At 42.1% G+C, this 15,064-nt stretch overlaps 1 protein-coding gene across 3 annotated transcripts in view; it reads left to right on the top strand.

Moving 5' to 3' along the window:
• The window catches only part of PPP1R12A (protein phosphatase 1 regulatory subunit 12A), a 72,796-nt gene that overhangs the window by 11,212 nt on the left and 46,520 nt on the right, over positions 1-15,064 (top strand). For all 3 annotated transcript variants that reach the window (XM_026049738.1, XM_026049737.1, XM_026049740.1), the window contains exons 2-3: positions 3,996-4,114; positions 13,646-13,805. In XM_026049738.1, the coding sequence (XP_025905523.1) occupies positions 3,996-4,114; positions 13,646-13,805 (279 nt within the window). The remainder of the gene's footprint in view (positions 1-3,995; positions 4,115-13,645; positions 13,806-15,064) is intronic.

The following is a 15,064-nucleotide window of genomic DNA, read 5'->3' as shown; positions in this document are numbered from 1 at the left end:
GTAGCCCCGCTGCCAACGGAGGGGTCCTCCGCAGTTTACTCTCTCCATGGGTATCTTGTTMATAAATGGAATTATGCAATAATTTTGTCACCTGTAGGTTACTGTGTTTTTAATTGCAAGTGGAAGCAAAGCTCTTGGGCAAGATTTTTGACTTCCAGCTCCAGCGCTTGGATTTAGCGTGAGCTTTGTGCAGATATAGTGATCTCAGAGGCTTAGTCTTGATCGTCTCGAAGCTACTGAGATTCCAGCTCTGTATGAAAGCTGTTGAAATTCGTTTTCTATAAAGCACTGGGAGAGAATCTCTGTTATGTAATAATTATTTAAACAAAACGTTCCCCCCCTTTTTTTTTATTTCTTCCCAAGATTGCTCATTTCAGTTTACACTTTAGTGGCTACTGAGGGATATACTGCAGGGATTCCTAAAACACACGGTTTCAAACAGAAGCAAACTCGTTCTTCCAGTCTTACCTGCACCTGTATATACGTGTCATGGGATGCCGAGGCAGAAGTCTTGGGAACAAGTTCATTTTCCAGCTCTTGCCTTTCCAGGTAATCCCAGGGTACTTGCAATTCTTTATGCTGACAAGAGCAACTTAGGTGCTTTTAGCTTGCATATCAATACTTGCAAGTTCTAGCTCCATAAATAAACGTGGAATGGATGAAGAGGCTGCTGTTTCCTTCTTGCCTGTTTATATTTTGAATGYAAAGAAAAAAAAAGATATTTCCTTAAAGAGATAAAATTTCAAGATGGAAATAATAGCTGCTTAATAAAGATGAAAGGGCAATTATTTGCTTTTGGAGGTTTTTTTGTTTGGTTTGTTTTGGGCCATTCTTTTTTTGTCCATGTGCATGCATACATATGCAAATACACAAAATAATGAGCTCTTGCATGTGAAGATGTTAGCGTACGCTGCCAGAATAACTGAAGTGTCATCTATGCCTATATTTGACATCATACTGTTGGTTTCAAGTAATATTTACTTTGGAGTGCAATTGGAAAATGATTTAATATTAATTAAAAAAAATAAAGAACATTTAAAAAAGGACAAGACCTTCTGGCACTTGGGCTGGTGGTGGTGCTGGTGTGGAGCTGTCCTGTCCTCCCGGTCCCCACAGTTGTCCCCTTTCTGCCAGTGATGATCCGTGCCCAGGCGGCCTTCTCTCCTGAGAGCATTGCTTTCCTTACCAAGTTTAAATGACTATCTTTAAAACAGCTGGATTTTGAGTAATTTGCTTAAGCCAGAGAAGAGCTCCGAGTGTCTCTGTTGCATTAGTAATTGTTCGAGGCAGTCGGCTAGGAGCTGGGAGCGGCCTGGGCSAAGAGGCCGGAGGGAAGGAGCCCTTACCTCAAGACACTTGCGCTTCCCAGGGAAGGATGCTGCTCTCCATCCTTTCCCCTSCCTCTCCCATCCCTTTACATCTTGTGAACTCAGGACAGGGCCCAGATGCATCTTTTCATTGCACATTTCTTCCTTTGGTGCAGCAAAAGCAAAATCCTGTGAGCATCCGCAGAGAAGGATTCGGATCCTGCTCCCGTCCCGCTAAGCGCCCCCCGAGCTCTGTTGATCTGATTTGGGGCCGTAAGCGGCAGCTGCTGCTTTCACCTTCTGCTTTGGAGGWTCATCAAGTTTGGCATAGGCCTAAAGAACGGTTCTCTGATGTGTCTTCCTAGGTTCATTCCCTGCTCTTTCCATGCCTTGCTCCTTTTATCTTTTCCAGAACACATTGACCTGATTGAACAAAATGCAGCTGCTTCAGGGTGATGTGTGTTTTCSTTACATGAGTAGCTTTCATTCTTCCTTCTAGGTGTTAGATAGAAACAGGTAAAAATCAATTCCGTTTTCAAATATCAGTTTTTTTCATTGGACAAAGCTAGTTGAAAAGTGTTTGAACAGAGATTTGGAGTATTTTAAAAGATGTTTTTTGTCAGTGATAAACTTGATATTGAGTCCAAAGTCTTAAATGGAAGATTTTATTATTTGCTACATTCTCTCTTCATTTTTCCTTATTTTAATGTACATATTTATCTCACTTGTTCTTGCCTGCACTCAGTGTAGCTTTTACCCAAAATGCTATGAAATTGTTACCCAAAATGCTATGAAATTGTTAAAACAGTAGAACTAGTGTTGTTGAGAAATTGAAATTAAGTTAAAGTTACTTTGAATTAATAATTAATTCCTGCAGAAGTTGTTTCTTTAATCTCAAGAGAGACAAGAGCCGAAGCTCTGCCCCGTTTAAGAGGAAAGGGCAGAAGGGCAGCGCGCAGCATCAAAGCGAGGGGCAGCAACTGGTGGTGCGCGGCCCCGGAGATACAGTTACACTTCTGGGAATGCGTTTCCATTTTGTGATCTGTCAGCCCTTACCTCTTCTTGATCTAATTCCAAAGGCTTAACATCAGGTGCTGTTTAAAACGTACATGTATAAAAAAAAAACGTTTTAAACAAAAAGAAAAAAAAAGGAGATACTTGTGGTACGCAGGTACTTAATAAAGATGAGGAAAAACTGATTCTAAATCTGGAATCTCTCTGTTAACTGGCAATAGTCAAATAAAATATTTGTGTTAATACTAAGTTAATTTTCTAGCTGACTTCTGAATGTTTCATTCATTTTTCATGCACCTGCTACCGAATGCATAGCTGCTTCTTCAGGTTTGAGTATTTTCCCTCATATTTTTCCCAAGTTTGTGGAAGGTGTAAATTGTAAACTCTGCAAGACAGGAGGTGCGTTTATAATTTTGTGCTGTAATGAGTCCCTGGCTGTGCAATCTSGTTCCTATAAATAGATGAAGCCTTGAATTTGTTAGAGAAATAGAAATGTTTTGAGCAGAGAATGTAAAACTGATCTGAATTTCAGTTATTGTTCTTTAGCTACTCAGAAGCAGACGATATAATAATCTGTAGGAGCTTAGTAACTTTGTAGGCTCCTGGTTTAATACATGAAATAATTCTTTCATGACTTATTTGTTGGAAAYCATCCATTAGACTTAATCTGAAATTAAGAAATAAATTCCACTCAGTCTGAATTGTTGACTTCTGAGATAGCAGTACTTTGAACAACAAAACACTTAGACACAGACGGTTTGGATATCCTATAGAGTACCGGCTTCTTTTTCCCCTCCTCCTGCACACCACTAAAACTGACCTTACACATAGTGATGTGAAAGGAGGAGCTGAAACAGGGCCTGGAAACAAGAAGGAAGGGAATTACTTTTTTTTCTAGGRCGTAGAAATAATAAGATGCTTCTTTTCCTCATCCACAGGGTTCTTTTGGGTGAATGGGACACTTTTATGAACCTCWTACTCATGTTGCAGTCTCTCAGCAGCTGAAATGCAGCGGGAATACGGGGATGACCTGAGATTGCTATCTTCCATCCACTGTGTTTTGGACCCTGATAAACTTGTTCTGCTGCTCATAATGTTGCCATGTTTTTCTCCACAGCTTTGCTTTTTTGTCAAAGAATCCTAAATAGTTATGAGCAGAGGTGATTTTCGTTTTACTGACTCCATGAGACTTGACATATGGAAAGATGATGTGTCACTGACTCTGGAAGCTCCAGGGAGACTCTCAATAAGATAATGAGAAGCTTACAGGAATCAGTGTTTTGGCCTGAATGCTGCTGTGTTCAGTTTTGTCCAATATTTTCTCACTCATTTTCTTCTTTCAGTTCTTGCAAACACATATATTTAAATATGTTGTAAATCTCTGTGACAAACTCGAGAGTGGGAAAGGTGTTCTTAGGCTTAAAAGACGTGGGTGTTCCTGGGTTGTAGAAAACAGTGAGGGATTTTTTACTTAGAACTATAAAGGAGTGGGGTTTAGTAATTTTCCATGTATGTGCAAGCATCCATTGCACATGACATCYATGCTTGCATAATGTTTTTACTAGCAGTTACTGTTTTTATTGCAAATAAAATCAAATTTACTCTTTTTTAGCTCACCTTCTCTTTTGCTCTACCACTATGAAAAACACTTTGTTTCTCTTTTTCTATATACAGGTATTTAATTAGTCAAGGAGCACATGTAGGAGCTGTAAATAGTGAAGGAGACACTCCATTAGATATTGCTGAAGAAGAGGCAATGGAAGAGCTGCTACAAAATGAAGTAAATAGACAAGGTAATTTTGAATACAGAGGGCTGGTTTTGTTTGTTAAATGCCATGTTTGGAAGTATTGAACCCGTATGTTGGTATTCCTGCGTACCTTGAACATGTCGGAACTTAGGTGGTATTCAAATRCTATGGATAGTACTCAGTGCATCCGTGATGTAGAAATTTAAAACTAGGCATCTGTATGGAAGTAAAGTGTCCCAGAATTCCAGTATTCCAAATAGGGACTTCTAAGGTGACTGAGGTATCAGTTTTAGGTGATAAGCCTTTAAGCCTGTTACTTTCCATCAACTACAAGAGGGCCTAGAATGATTAAAACAGGAGTAAGCAACTACTCTGTGCAACCTAAATCACACTTTCTGTGCTATGTCACCTAAATCCCACTCTGTGTCTATTTTTGGCCTTTTGAGTGCCCTCTGCAGTGCCAAATGTCAGGAGGGGCTTGAGATACAGAGTCTTAAATTGCACTTGGTTTCAATCTGAGAGTCACAGACCTTCCAAGTTCCTCACAGTAATTTGTGTACTCTCCTAAGAGAGCGCCTATGGGGGAGCATTCATACACCAATTACTAGAGAAGTAGTAAGTTTTGATAGTATCTCTTAACAAAGTATACCAAAGATATACACGCTTGACCCAAAGAAAGTTGCTAGGACAGTGTAAGTAGTGGTAACCTCTTGGTTACCCTTTGAAAAAGCTTCTTGACTCATTTTCCCGGCATTTTTTTTCTCCCCCTACACTGCTCTTTTCCAYGTTCCACTGCTCAAGTGGGTTTTCCAGTTTCTGACCTTATGCATTCCACAGAGGAGAGAATATCAGTAGTTGCTGGCTCCTCATTTCAGGTTGRAAATGAATGCTGTTATGCCAAAACTCCCAAAACAAGGAGGTTTGAGGAAGGCAGTGACATTTGCAGCAAAGATGGAGAACAGACTTTTAGGGGCCAAGGTTTAGGGGACTGCATCTCCATTACTTTTTAAATTTGGCCCCTTGCCTCCCTCCCCCCCTAAAAGGCTTCTTTCCTCCTTGGAAATGTTACATATTTTTTTCAGTATTTTTATGTGTCTACGATGGATTTATGTTTTTTAATGGTAAATTGTTAATAACTTCGGCTTTTCCTTGATTAAATTTAAATGGTTAAACCTGCTTAATGCTCAACCCGTATGTTGAAAAGAAAGTGGATGACATGRCACACAGATGAGTAAAAGCTAGATACTAATGTATAGAAGGAGATTATAGATTTGAGAATAACTTTGATTCAAATATTTGATACTATTAAATGAATTCTGATGAACAGCCATTAAGGTTAACACACAAAGACCACCAAGCTTTCTTTTTGTCCATGCTACTGCTACTTTTATTATTTTTCTCCTATAATTATTATTACTTCTAACCATACTATCAGTCTTTGAAGAGTTATTCTTGGAATGCCCCAGAAATTTAGCCTAGAATCTTTAAGTTGTTTTTGATGCACTTCACTTTACTGACAAGCTGTGCTGACTGACGTTGGAGTTCTTTGCAAAATCCACATCACTTGGAAAAATAACTCTCTTGCAGAGTTGCTTTCTTACATACTATTAAAAATGGTGGGATTTGTTATGGGATTTGTTTTATAAATTATAAATTTATAAATTTTATTTATTTTGCAACTCATAGTTATTTTGTACGGCCCAAGTGTAAAATGAACATTGACAACCTAAACTAAATGTCACTGTTCTTGGAAGTTTCAGTGTAGTTTACATATTTTGTGTTGAAGGATTACAGCGAACTTCCTCTGACAGTCTGATAGATCCGAGAAGAGTGTTAAGAGTTCCCATACTGCAGCTGTTAGCTTTCCAAGGGATCATTCGGCTTATTTTGAAGTATTAAGCTGATGTTGCTGCAGGCAAGCTAGTTTCAGAGTTCCTGCTGCCTGTGTGTGTCAGCGGGCTTGCTGGTGCCATGAAGGATTTGTGGATGACAGGTCTTTCAAAGGTGGTGTGAAAAAGGAAAAACTACTTGAGCTAAGGGCCAGGTAAGGTGAAAAAACGTTGCTTGGGCACAGAGACCTGTTACAGGACTAGGAAGGATCTCGGTCCGTTGTGGTCAGATGTATCCGGAGCTGGTTTTGCAGCTTGCAGGGATGAAATCGTAGGAGAAATGTGACAGCTGTGGATGAGAAGGGGATAGCCTGGATATGAGCCTGTCGGGACTCCCTCCCTCAAGTAGTGGGGATAGGCAATAGCCCGTAGGCGATGTCCAACCCGAGCARATCCGACTGGGACCTCTGCGTGTCCATGGATCCCGGTCTCCTTTCACCCTGCCTTCCCTTCTTCCTCCCCCCGGCCGAGGTATCGGCAGGAGCAGCAGAATCCTCACAAGAAATGTGATRTTAACGTTGTGTTTAAAATATCACCCCTTGATGGTGATGTGCAATTGCTAGACTTAGGTCCTGGGGAGGTGGAGGTGTGGAGGACACAGCAGACTCTCCTGGGACACTTAGGAAGAGGGATCAGGGCGTTGGTGAAAAAGAAGCAATTTTAATGTAAGCAGCAGTAAGAACTGAGGCAATTCTTGCATCATTTAACTTGCCTTGATAAAAAGGAAAAGCTGGGGTTTTAAATAAAGTTTATTTTTTTAATGAGTGTACAGAAATGCAGTCTGTTAGGTCGTTGAGCTCAAGTGCACAGTTGACCCTTACAGTCTGTGGCCTTGGGCCTTCTGTGTCCGCCCCGTGTGCCCTGCAGCTGCTGCGGGGCGCTCTCGAGGAGCTTCCCGGGCGAGGGGTCGTAGCGGGTTCCTCTTAAAGTACAGGGGGTTGTACTGAAAAATGGGGAGTTAAATCCCGCCATAGGGSACTTGGCACGAAGTTTTAGACAAGGACTTGGATGGCATCCCTCACTTCCAGGTTATACACAGGCACTATACACGGGTAGTATACACAGGTATAATAGACATAATGATCATATCCTCATCGTGACCACCAGAGAAGTGTCCCGCTGTGTGCCCATTGTGACCAGAGGAGCTCACAGCTTTGAAACAGGGACCTAGTTGTCTGTGTGCCTGTGGAATTAGTGCCCTGGAGCAGTGTCACCTCTGGCTGTGCCTGTCCCGGCGCCGCGACCCTTCCAGGCCGAGCACCACRGTAGGGCAGGAGCCCGGGCCATAGCCCCGGGGTCTGGAGCTGTGGGGGCGTCCGCGGGGCTTCGTGAGGCCTCCCCGGCGGGGAAGGGCCGCTCACTGACCTCGGGGCAGCAGCATTTGGGAAGCCAGAAGAATCCCGCCACTGCAGGGTAAAAGGTGCCGCGGGGAAGCTCGGGAGACGTTTTCTGTAACCTGCTGGCCTTTCGTCTCTTGGGTATTTAATCCTGCGCCCGTCGCAATTYGGGGTTTAGTGTTGCTTTGCTAGCGTTATGAATGTGGTTTCCTGCCTGCTGGCACCAGCACTCAGAGTTGTTTTGGTGGCTTGTTGGAAAATTGGAAAGATCAGTTTGGTTCATTGTAGTTCCAGCTGATTTGAATGCCACGCTATTAAAAAAGTGAATTTAATGTAAAAGTGTTTTTTGAGTATGTAAAACTTTAAAAGTAAATATATATGGTTGTACAACAGAAGGGTGTTCATCAGAAACTGTGTGAGGACCATACAGTGCCTTCATGTCGAATTTTTCCTCCATTTCTAAGACTGAATTTTGAAGTGACAATGGAATTATTATTATTTTTTGAGATGTTCCAGCAAAAGATAGACAAAGGCTTCCCAACCATTTTTGCTATGTGGGCCTCCTGAGAAACTGCTTTGTCAGTTAAGTGAGTTATTTTGCTTATCTGCAATTACAAAGTATTTTCCTTCCACACATAACATCTCAGTAGCAATTACAGTATCTTCTTTTCTGAGGCAATAGTTTTGGAAGAACATTTTATGTCTCTTTAAAAAATCCTTGTGCTCTTTAATCTCTGCTGTGTCATCGCAGTCTTTTCCCTTCSTTCCTTCTCTCCTGGCTTCTTTCTTTCCATTCAGGCTTCCCTTTCAAATGCTTTATTTTGGATTTTYTTTCCTCTTACCAGGTACTTCTTCAGTGTAAATTTGCTGCAGCAGGATCAGTCAAACTGCCGAGCTTTGGTGTTTGGTTCTGTTAGAAGTCTGAGGGAAGCTTCCATGTTAGCTTAATCTGTATGCTGCTTTGCAGACCTTCAGTTCTGTGCAAGAAGTTCAGAGTCTTCCACCTGTGCAATTATTCTGCCTCTACAGATCATCGGTTTGTTTTGAAAGTATTGAAATATATTCCTAAAGATACGAGAAACTACAGTGTTTGGAGATGCTAAATTCCCAGAAATAAATTATAGCATGGCACCTGATCCAGCTCTCCATGATGCTGTAGACTTAACACAAAGCGGGGTCTGAACTGCTCGTTCCGTTCTAGCAAGCAGAGTGCGGAGCCTGAACTTCCCGCGGTATGGAGAGGAGACAGTCAGTGATCCAAATTTAATCTTCTTGTTACACAACTCCTGCTGTAAGCAGCGTTGGACGTGAAAGAATGGACCTTTTGTATTCTCATTACCCCCAAATCTTCATTTCTTTAGTTATTCTGTTCTTCTTATGTGATATCTCTAAATAGTGACCCTTGGGTCGGGCTTGTTCTGTACCCGTGTGCTCTGCAGATGAGCACACAAGGCCACTTGGTATTCTGCTGAGCATGTAATAGGATATAACAGGGCTGCCTTAATTCACTGCATTTTGTAATAGTTCTGGGCTAGGGGACTGGCCATCCTACAGATGAAGCCACAGAGCTCCAGAAGCAGGGGAAGCACTTTCCTACCCTAAACTTCACAGGGAGATGAAAATTAAGTAATGAGTTTTGATAAATTTTCTTGAAGCATTCAGTGTACATTCTCTGTTCTCGTATTTTGATAGTGTTGGGGTACGGACTATAAATAAACCTAAATAATTTCTGGAGTGTAAGGATATTGGTTTAATATTTTTTTGAGGATTAAAACATAGTTTAATGCTTCATGAAGGGATAAACTATCTACACACCATGGTGGGGTCTAAAGATTTCATGACAGTTCTAATTGCTTCACAAGTAACAGAACTAGGTGAGTTACAGAAATAATACCAGTTTAGTGCAGAAGAAGGATCTTCTTTGCATGATGTGTTTTGGCTATTTTATGTGCTATATATATTTAAAAAAAAAAGAAAAACAAGGCTATGAAAAACAAGGCTATTTTATTACCTRTGCAGTTGTTTTCCCATATGGTTGATATCTTTATCCTGGTCCAATGCCGGATAAATAGATTCCATAGAATAACAGGGAATTCCTTAACCCTTCCTCCCCTGATTTCAGTGTGACTGCTGCAGTTTCCTGTCCGACCCRTGTGCCGCGTGTGGGGACTGGGGCTGCCAGCCGCCTTTGGGGACGGAAGGCTGTTGGTCAGCACGTGCCCTCTCAACTTATTTTTAACCGCTCAAGTAGTTATGTTGAATGTTAGCGAGCGTTCCCGGGAGGTGAGTTGGTGGGTGAGCCTGCGCCCTGTGCGCGACGGAGGTCGCTGCTCGTTTTTCAAGCGTGAGCAAGTGCTCCTCATTCTTAATTATAGGTAAATGTAATGAGAGTATCTTGGATGTATTGCTTAGCTCAGCTGTGTTTATGTGGCTAAAATGCAAACTATTACATTTGTATATAAACAGTTCGCTACATGAAGTAAAAAGTGGGTTGCTCTCGCATGCAGTATCTGTAAAACATGCCTTTATATGGCTGGGGAGGGCTGAGACGGGCCCCGGCACAGAAGGCCGCGCTGAATTTCATTAAATGTTCGTGGAACAGCATCTCGTTCTTGAACCTGCCTAGAWACGTTGACTAATACTTGTTGGTTTAAAAAAAAAACGAAGGCATTTAGCAATAAATTACCAAAGATTGAAGAGGTGGAGGCCTGTTGGAGTGAGGTTTGCTGCCGTTGCAAGGGAGCGCTGCAAACGGAGCGGAGCTGCGAGGCAGCACATTGCCATCTACGGGCCGTGGGCTGAAAGTGCTGGCGTGGAGCAGAGCACTGTCCTTCTTCCTGCTACCTTGAGGTACTGTTGAAAACCAAAGCAAGGAGGAAAGCTCATCCAAGGCATAGTAAGGGCTGCTTGCCTTCTAATTTCTGTATTAAATAGTGGTCAGTTTTATTGGGCATATCTYTGGGGATCTCTCTTCTTTCTGTGGCACAAAGTTCATTTCCCAGTTTGGTGGCAGTTTTTAGCGAGAGATGTTTCAGTTCCATTGCTGTGTCTTTCCCTCAATCATAGCCTGTCCTTCAGGTCATCCACAGAGACAAGGTGAGAAGCCCCTGTCTTGTCCCGCTGCAAAAACACCTCTGGAGCCATGCAGCCCTTGGGCATCTGCGGCATTGCCGCTTGCTTGGGCATCGGGAACCTGCTCCTTCCCTGGAGCGATTTCAGAGCTGCCTTCCTCCTGCTGGTCCGTGTTTTGGGTTGGAAGTGAGTACCGGCCTGCCCAAGGGGGCCAGGCCACAGCGCGGCTCACACGGGAGGCAAACTCTTGTGTTTGCCCATTGGCATTTTTGCCAGCAGCAGGGAAATGCGGGTGGTTTTTCCAGGCAGGATAACTCACCCAAAAGAAGGATCTCCTCCCCAAGACCCTCTCAGTGCTCGTTGCTGTGGGCAGTTCCTGAGAGGCGAGTGAGTCTGCGGTGCTGACACGGGCTCTGCTGCTGTTGAGTTAGGGAAAAGAAAATCCAATTCCTAAGCCTGAAGACTTTATAATATGTAACTTCACCTACACAATATTTAAGATGTCTTCTGGAGGAATGACCATCTGTGAGCATAAATACATTGTGATTTAGTGTTTCTGGTGCTCATTCTTGATCTGAGCTGTAGAGTCTACTCAATGTGTAAAACTTGGTCTGTGCTCACATTTGGGGTCATGGCTGTCTTGAGAGAAGGATGGTTACAGAAGCTGCCATCTATTCACTTTCCACCTCAGTTTCCTTCCAAAAATGACCTTGTAGCRTCTTCTGAGGCTCTGCTTAGTGCTGCAACAATGTCTTGTGCCACCTGCGTCTTGCAGACTTAGCCTCTAGATCAGTAAGTTTTCATCCATGTCTGATAAAGCTTCATCAGTTTTACTAAATAAATTGCAACAAGTAAGATGATTGTGCAGTTTAGGAGTTAAATAAACTCCTTGAAATATTATCTGTACCACATATTATCTGTAGTGCTTTTATAATGGTGACTAATACTATATCTCTTCAAGAGGTAGTTATAAACGTGACCTTAATATAAAATTTTACTAGGGCTATTTATTTGCACAGGGTATTTTTTTTTCCAGTTGATGTTTCCTTGTGTTGCTTGTGGTTAAATCCTTTCTAAGGTAGCTATGGAAATATCCCATACTTTGTAACTTGACTGCAGCAAAGAAAAAAAACAAGACRTGAGCTCTCTTGCTGGCTTTTTCATTGTAATTTATGAAGCTTGCAGCTAATTGGAGTGAAAATAAAAGCTTCAATTRTGATGTTGCAGGTATATTAAAATGTTTTAACATTGTTTCATAAATAAACTGCATTTTTAAGTGTTTCAAGTGTTTTTTAAAAAAACAGTATTTGCTGTGTGAGGATCTCTTCTTAATTTGCTTTGGAGAGAAGTTAGGCCTCTTTGTGCTCGTATACAGGAGGATAGAAATTGGCATTACAGCTTCATCTCAGTAGCCCAGGCATTTGATGGAAAGGGAGGGTATCTCGTCACATGCTACCAAAAAACATACAAACCACAAGGTAAATATGCCAAAACATGGAATCATTACATATATTCTGTCTGTATTTCAGTGAAATTCTGATTTGGACCTATCATTTTCTTTCTTTCCCTTTCTTTCCTTCTTTCTATATGGGAACGGCAGCTTTCATCATAGCAATAGCAAGAATTCCCTAATTTAATCATAGGAATTCTCAGTGGAAGTATTTTATTATGCTTCTGCCCAAAAAAAGTCGAGAAAATACGAATTTGTGYGAACTTACTAGCAGTCTGCCTGCTGTCCCTTGCCTTGGGGGCATTGGAGCAGAGCCAGGATTTGCTTTCAGTTGGACAGCCTGTTCACACAGGGCTTTCCATCTGATGTCCTAGTTGTAGGAGGATTGATACAACTTCATGAGTCTCATCTCTTATAATCCGTGTTATCATGTGTTATATAGCAGATGTAATGCATTGCATCTCATGTGATCTATGTAATAGCTACGTATTTTCCTTTCCTATTATTAATATTTTCTAAAATGAAGGTCGTCATTATCCCTTACTGCACTTTCTGCTGCATGTCTAAATGGGCAACAATTTTATTTGGCTCCCACGTTCTGCAGATTCATTTACAGCGAGAAGGAGGGATGCACTGCCATCTTTAAGGATGTGAGAGCCTGAAATTACTTTCTTGATCAAGACTCAGAGTGAAATTAAAATGAGTTAGATGGAGTAGGGTTGAAAAGTGATACCTTACTGTTTTTGTACTCCACTTTCTTTTGCTGGACTTTGATTTAGTTACCCAGGTCGGAGAGCTGGGTGGTGCCACACGTTGGCCAGCGGAGAACAGTCTGGGGACAGAGGCAGATCCAGCAGGAGATGCTGCCAGAAGGTGGATGCAGTTTTGAGAGCAGGAGGGGCAGCACAGCCAGAGCGGAACCTGCCCCATACCCTTGAAGACCCTTCTCTTGCTGCATTCACCCGGCCTCTCCTTGCAGCAGCGACTCTGGAAGTGCTCCCTATTGCCTGCGCTGCTCCTTCTTCGTTTGGCTTTGCCTGGGATTTGTTCCTTGGATTTCCCCCCGCTGTTCAAGCTCCTTTGTCAACTTGTAAATGTTATGTTGGGTTTCTCCCTGTTCCTCCGTGTGTGATCATTTTTAGTGAGATCTGCTGCATGACAATGGCTGGGCTTTTCCGAGCTGTTGTGATGTGGCTGCTCAGGGAAGAGGTCTCAGTGACAGAGAGCAAGCTTTTCTAGAACTGAATTTCTATAGAAAATACAAAACATGTAGTGTTGTCCTGCTGCAAGTACTGGCAGTGTTCGGGAGCTGGGCTGCTCGTCTTCCCGTGGAAAGGGCGTTTCTACAAAATGTCGAATATTTTAAGGAATTACCGTGCATCGGAGAGTATTGTAACTGTTTTCTATATTTTTTTTGTAACTACATACTGATGAGATCGGTGTTTTGGCACTTAATAAAGGGGTTTAAGGCTGATAAGCTGTAAAAAAATTATTTTTTTTCTCTCAGGATACCTCATTAATATCATTACAGTAGAAATTCTTAGTATTGGAGAGCCAGTTTAATACCTTTCTTCTTTTGTTCTGTTGGGAAGAAATTATGACACACTGCGAGTGCTGCAGTCTTACTGATGCTACAGTGGCTGCTCCCATAACCTCCCGGGGTTCCTTCTCAAAAGGAGCCTCCTGTCTTTGTGGGAATATTAATCACACTGTTTCACTGTTATTTTTATGCCTCGCTGCAGCGAGCAGTACAAGATCGTTACATAACTGCAAGGGCTTAAAATAAAGCGTTTTCTCTGCTCTCTCCCCCGCTGCCCACCTGATGCAGGAGTTGATATCGAGGCAGCTCGCAAAGAAGAGGAGCGGATCATGCTCCGAGACGCAAGGCAGTGGCTCAACAGCGGCCACATAAACGATGTCAGGCACGCGAAATCCGGCGGCACCGCGCTGCACGTGGCTGCTGCCAAGGGCTACACTGAGGTCTTAAAGTAAGTAATGGCTTACGTGGAAATCGCTYCTCGTTGGGTTGCCTTGGTGATGTAATATTGCTTGGAGATGACAGGATTTTCCTGGACTCAGCACTTCTCGCTTCTGGGGATTGTTAGTTTTCCGAGATGCAGCCTCTTTCCCCAAACATCAGTTTCTGTTGTCAGGCATCCTGACGTCCTGGTGCTGTCAGAGGATTCAGAATGTGAGGGCTGTGTGCACAGCGGGCTGGAATATGCAGTGAGTGCTAGAAAAGAAATCTAAATGTCTTATTTTCTACCCATAYAATGCTTGAAAATATATAGATAGCTATGCATATAATATATGGACATAACGTACTTTTGCAGAGGACAAAAGAAGAAAAAAAGACTTAGGACAGAAGATGTGACTTCATATCTAGCAGATACTCACCAGGAAAATTGTTCCTTTCCGTTCCAGATCTCGTTAATCACTTTGTAATGTAAAACTAACGATGCATTTGCATTTGGCACCTCTAATTCAGAATAGAAGATCTTGATAGATTGTGAATCCATAAGGCACAAAGCTGCTGAGGTATTTGAATGACTAGATCAAAGTGATTTAGGCATCCCCAGGGCTGCAGATTCTTCTCATGCCCATTGAATGGTTGCTGAAATTGTTGGTTATCTGTAACTTTCTGCAATTAAGAGTCCAGGAAAACCCTAATTTTATATTGCCAATTGCATCAGTGATGTGTTTATTTAACTTTGTTACTATGGATGATTTAAAAAAGTGAAATTGTATAATTTGAAATGTTAGTATTCTCATTACCAACGTTTATTTTGGGGTAAGGCATGCKTAATATTACATTGCTTTACTGTGACTGTAAATGTGATTTACGGCTTTGGCAGTACTGGGATCAGTTACATGCTATGAGATGAATAATGCAAAATGTTCCTTGTGTAAGTATTCCTACTGTTTGGAGCCTTGTAGTGCTTTGAGTGCATATACAAAGACAGAGCTTTTAAAACCAGTGTTACATATAATTTATTGTACGGTGGTTCAGTTTCAAACCAAACTGATGCATTAGCATGATAAGGAGAAATAACTCTAACGAGAGGAGAAAAAAAAGGTCACTCAATGGAGGATATTCTTGTAAAAACAGTGACTCTTGAAAGGCAGCATTTTAAGAAATAATTAACGGGTGTGTGATGAGAGGCGGACATTTGGCCTGCCACAGGGCTGTGCACGCAGCATCCGTGTGTAGAGCCCTCCTTGGCACAGGGGTGTAGAGCCCTCCTTG

The sequence above is a fragment of the Nothoprocta perdicaria genome, unplaced genomic scaffold, assembly GCF_003342845.1.
Source record: "Nothoprocta perdicaria isolate Ctin4 unplaced genomic scaffold, notPer1 scaffold_61, whole genome shotgun sequence".
Classification (NCBI taxonomy): domain Eukaryota; kingdom Metazoa; phylum Chordata; class Aves; order Tinamiformes; family Tinamidae; genus Nothoprocta; species Nothoprocta perdicaria.
This window is presented reverse-complemented; position numbering and strand designations above follow the sequence as displayed.